The sequence below is a fragment of the Arachis ipaensis genome, chromosome B9, assembly GCF_059453495.1.
Source record: "Arachis ipaensis isolate K30076 ecotype BB chromosome B9, ASM5945349v1, whole genome shotgun sequence".
In the NCBI taxonomy this organism is placed as follows: Eukaryota; Viridiplantae; Streptophyta; class Magnoliopsida; order Fabales; family Fabaceae; genus Arachis; species Arachis ipaensis.
Genome location: NC_142444.1, coordinates 152,304,087 through 152,309,462, shown reverse-complemented (window position 1 = coordinate 152,309,462; position 5,376 = coordinate 152,304,087). Strand labels below are relative to the sequence as shown.

At 35.4% G+C, this 5,376-nt stretch overlaps 1 protein-coding gene across 1 annotated transcript; it reads right to left on the bottom strand.

Annotated features, from left to right (window-relative positions):
* Positions 1 to 4,266: 4,266 nt before the first annotated feature.
* On the bottom strand, positions 4,267 to 4,927 carry LOC148546821 (uncharacterized). Its single transcript, XM_088500575.1, has 2 exons — positions 4,396 to 4,927; positions 4,267 to 4,304 (listed from the first exon to the last, which is right to left on the bottom strand). The coding sequence occupies exons 1-2, from the start codon at positions 4,925 to 4,927 to the stop codon at positions 4,267 to 4,269; spliced, it is 570 nt and encodes a 189-aa protein (XP_088356701.1).
* Positions 4,928 to 5,376: the final 449 nt, after the last annotated feature.

Sequence of the window (5,376 nt, the reverse complement as noted above, 5' to 3'; positions counted from 1 at the left end):
GATGTTATTTAAGCCAAGGATTGAAGAGAAATCAACATACTTTTAATCATTAGCTTAGTTTAGTAGTTAGAGTTAGTTTCTAGAGAGAGAAGCTCTCACTTCTCTCTAGAATTAGGATTAGGATTAGGTTTAGTTCTTAGATCGAGATTTTAATTCATCTTCTTCTACTTCTATCTTCTCAATTACTTGTTGTTACATTCATTCTTCTTCCATTCTTTTATTGTAACTTTCTTTATGTTGTTTTTATACTTTGTTGTAGATCTACTTTTGTTTCTTCTACTCTCTTTCAATTCAATTCAAGGTAAATCATAATAATTGTGTTCATTTGATTTGTTGTTGTTGAATTCCTTGCAAATTGAGTAGTGTAGATTTACTTTTCTTGCAATTTTACTATGTTTTCCTTTTGTGCCTTCCAAGTGTTTGATGAAATGCTTGGTTGGATTTTAGAGTAGAGTTTTATGTTCTTGGCTTGGAAAGGTAACTTAGGAACTCTTGAGTTATTAATGTCCAAGTAATTGATGATTGGGATCCATTAACTCTAGTTCTCACTAATTGAATTAGTGGAGAGTTAGGACTTATGGAGTAGGATTGATATAGCTCATTTGACTTTCCTTTACTACTAGTTAGAGGATGATTTAATGAGATTAATCCTTGCCAATTCTCATATTGTGGTTAGTGATTAGGATAGAGACCCTTGCCCACCAACCCTTGCCAAGACCTTTTTAGCCATTAGTTTACTTTCTTGCCATTTATCTTTCATGCCTCTTATCAAAACCCCAAAAATAATTCATAACCAATGACAAGACACTTTATTGTAATTCCTAGGGAGAACGACCCGAGGTTCAATACTTCGGTTTATAAATTTTAGGGGTTTGTACTTGTGACAAACAACTTTTTGTATGAAAGGATTATTGTTTGGTTTAGGAACTATACTTGCAACGAGAATTCATTTGTGAAATTCTAAACCATCAAAAATCCATTCGTCAACAAGACATGGACATACCTAAAGAAATCAGAAAATAACTCTAGGCTTTTCTCTCAAGTGTTTCACTCAGCCTTTTTCCACTCATGGCTTTTACTTGAGTTTCCTCACAATGCCTTTTCTCACAAGAAATTAGAGAAAGAGAAACATTGAAAAGTACATTACAATCTGTAAAACATGAAGGAGATTGATTTCATAAACAGCCTCTGTGCTATGTGAAAAACCATATTGACAAGCCTCTGATTCAGTTCTTCATACTGGCGGAATGCACCTTTGATTAGGTTACACTGTCCAGTTAGTTGAACTTCTTTAAAGAGCTCTCTTAGAACAAAATCTCTATTCACTGGTTTTCTCTCCTTAGTTTCTGAATGAACAGCAAACCTCTTTTTATCTCCTTGCATGTTGCTGGGTTCTTCTTCCAAGGTAAACACCTTGAGCCTTGAGCTTCACCAACCACAGATTCACTTTTTCACATTAAACCTTAGAGTAGAAACTTTGTTTCTGACTTCTTCATCTTGACCGAAAACCATATAGCAACAACCATAGAAATCTTCTCATGGTCAACTTGATCTTAGTCCTTGAAAACCAACTTGGTCTCCAAGTCATGTTTAAGACCGTGGATATGCAGCAGTGAAGAACAGAGATCATCTTTTCTTTGCATCCCATTTTGGATAGAGCAGAAAGTTTGGAAGAAGAGAAGAAGATCTGATGCATGCAAGAGAAAATGTGTTACCTTTAACCTAAGCTTGATTTGGTTTGAACTTGTTGAAATGACATCTGCCTTTCAAGCTTAATCCTTCTCTCTCTTGCTTTTTTGGTGATTAGCTTAGGGAAGAAGCTCTCTCTCTTTCTCTTTCTTACTTTTCTGAAACTCTGATTTGACTATGACAAAAGAGAGGGGAACGTTGCTTTGGTTGGAGCAAGATGGAGGGAATTGAAATTAAGCTGGGTTTGGTTCGGGTATTCATTTGAGCAACCCATCTGACTTCTTTCTTTTCTTTTCCTTGGGCTTCTATTTTGTTTTCAGCCCACCATTATTTTCTGTTTGCTTTTCATTCCATTTGGGCTATGAAATTGGATTTTGCCTGCAACAATAAATAATTAGTAATATGTAAATATAATTAATCGACATTAATTATTTATTTTACCCAAAAATAATGTTTGTCATCACTAATTAATTTAGTTAATTTCTTAACTCAACAATCTCCCCCTTGATGACAAACATGATTTAAGCAATAATCAAAAGGAAATGAGTTTGAGTAAGGTTTAGAAACTCCCTTTGATTTTTGTCATTTGCTTTTATGTTGCTCCCCCTTTCCTTTTCAAGATTAGCTCCCCCTGGATTTATGCTTTCCTCTTTGTTTCTGTTTTATATTACACTTAAAGAGAGCACAATAAAGAGCTATACACATTTATCTTGGCTAAAGGGTATCAAATAAACAACATCACATAATCAACCCAACATCAAGCTAATATCAGCAGCAAAAGGATTCAGCATGTGAAATCAAGTTTCAATCAGACAAAAATCCCAAAAGACATACTAGTAGCTGCAGCAAATGCCAAAAAATTTCTAGGACACATTTACTAGTGCTTGCTATTACTCCCCATTTTGTCATCAAGGGTGGATAATAAGCATGATCAACAAAAACATCAGTACAAATCCTGCAAGAAAAGGTTAGATCATAGTCCAAAGTTTGACCTAAACTAATAGAAGTGCAGCAGTAATTAGAGTTATTACAGTCATCCAAGATAAAAACAGTTCAATAGTAGCAAAATAAACAGAATTCATGAGACAAAAAGAGAGCAGCAGCAATTTTCATGAGACAATTTCTAGGCATTAGAACCATTCCCTTCCGAATTAGCTTCCTCTTCAACATCAGTGGTAGGGTCTTCATCCTCTTGAAGGTTATCGATGAAGGACATGAACACAGCCACTCTATCCCTTGATTTCTTTAGGAAGTTCTCATGCTTGCGAGCCAGCTTTCTTTGCTCTTTGCTCATAGCAATCAAGTGATTTGATTGAGAAACAAACTCTTGAACAACATCTTTGACCATATTCAGCAAGGTAGATTTCTTTCCAGTAGAGATGGATGTACCCTCAGTGGAAGGAGCAGGAGAATTCTCAGGGACAAAGTCATCATCTTCATCATCTAGGATAACTCTTTCAGATCTAGTAGATCCTTTTTGCTGTTTCACTGAACCACCCCCTTTTAGGTATTAATGTCTATTTTGATATTCCTCATTGGTCAAGTCAACACCAAAATACTAAAATATGCAAGTTAGAAACATGCCATAAGGAAGTACTTTGTCCTTTTCACTCCTAACAGTATCAAACATATATCTAACCATCAAGTATGCAAATGACATTTCAGTTTTGGTGAGAAGGGCATATAAAACAAGAGTATCAGTGTAGGAAACCCTTTGATATGAGCCACTTTGAGGAAGAATAATGTGGTTGACCATTCGGTGTAACTGAGCACGCTCATACCCCAGGGCTTTGTGAGTGGGTGTAATGCCATCAATTAAAGAAATATGTTCACAGATGTGTGCCAATGCATCATGATAAGAAATTCCAACACCTTCATCCCACTTAACCGAAGTGTAAGCACAAGTCCCAACATCAGTATACTTCAAAGCATCACTGATAGTTTCATTATTTAAAACTATGTCTCGGCCCTTTACATATGAGTGAGCAATGCCTTCATGATAAATTATGTTTGCATAAAATTCTTTGACCAACAAGGGATAAATAGGCTTTTTGATGTCAAAAAGATGATTCCAGTCCAGAAAAATCAAGTTATCAACAAATGAAAAATCTTTTCTTTTCAAAGATGGCAAATCAGCAAGAAAAGAGGGACACAGGATACGATACTTTATAACCCCATCAGAAAAATCATTATTCATGGCAGATTTGAATCTATAGGTAGGGGTGCACATGGGCCGGGTGAAGCCGGGTTTGAGATGACCCAGACCCGGCCCTAGACCCGATGAAACCAACAGTCTTTCGGGCCACAATTAAACCGGGTGAAAACCGGGCCATAACCAACCCTTCTTCAAAATTAAAACATAATCACAATCAATACCAAAGCATCATCACAATCAATAGTCCAATACTAATATTGTCTAATAACACTAAATATTTAAGTCAATACAAATAACACAATAATATACATTAGTCTAAAGTCAATACAAATAACACAATAATATTTAAATCAATACAAATAAGATGTTAAGGTTTACAATACATAAGAATAATCATCCTCTATCAATAGCCATTAATGTTGTCAACTTGTTCCTTGTGATGTGGATGCATTAGTGAAACCTACAAAACAAATAAAATTACTCATTTTTCATATAAAAGATTATTACTTGAAATAAATAAGTCAGAAATAATAAAGATATCATAAATGTACCTTCAACAATCTTCTGACTGTTATCAAATTGATCAAACTCTTGATCTCCAACGTCTTGTTTAGAAGGGCATAACCAACTTTGAGTGCATATCAAAGCTTCAGCCATTAATGGTGACAAAGAGCTACGAAAGACATCAAGCACACGTCCACCGGTGCTGAAGCATGATTCAGAAGCAACAGTTGAAACCGGAATACCCAAGATGTCGCGGGCTATGAGAGAAAGAATCCTATATTTTGAAGCATTCACTTTCCACCAAGTCAATATATTAAAATTCTCATCTTCCACAGTATCCTCGGCCAAATATCTCTCCACATCTGACTTGCTATCTGCATTAGCCTTCTCTCTTTTTTGTTTTTTCCACAAATTCACTCGATTTTCAGAAACGCCCTTGGCACCAGCTGAGATTTTAATATTGTCATCCAATACAATACTAGATGAATCTCCACCATCATCCCTTCCTTTATCATCGACAACCTCTTTTTCATAAAAATTATGCAATGTATCTAATGTAAGTTTAACAACACCAGTCATGCTAGTAGATACTTCCTTGTCATAGACATCCTCCAAACACCAACACAGATAATCTAGTTTGTACCGAGGATCCAATACAACAGCAACAAGTAATAATGGATTAAATTTGTCAACCGGTCCCCAATATTTATCATATTTATGTTTTATAGAGCATGCCATACTTCCTAACAAATCAGATTGATTTTGGCTCCAAGATGTTAATTGAGAAGCAACAGATGCAATTTCATGAAAACATATGTTAGATGTAACATGCAAGGAAGATGAGAAAGTCAAAGTTATCTCATAGAAAACTCTCAAAAAATCCATGAATAACCTAGCATGTTGCCAATCAAGGGGTGTAGGTGGACCAATTTTCTTTTTTCCCCCACTATCCTCTCCAAACCATCTAAGAAAATCAGGTTCTTGATCATAAAGTCTATCAAAAGCTTTTTCAAATTTCTCGGCATGTT

Excerpts from the sequence above, each read along its gene's own strand:
- LOC148546821 (XM_088500575.1), bottom strand. The coding sequence starts at position 4,927 with ATGACTGGTGTTGTTAAACTTACATTAGATACATTGCATAATTTTTAT. Across the intron at positions 4,305-4,395 it reads CAGTCAGAAGATTGTTGAAG|GTTTCACTAATGCATCCACA; the intron begins GTACATTTATGA and ends TTTGTTTTGTAG.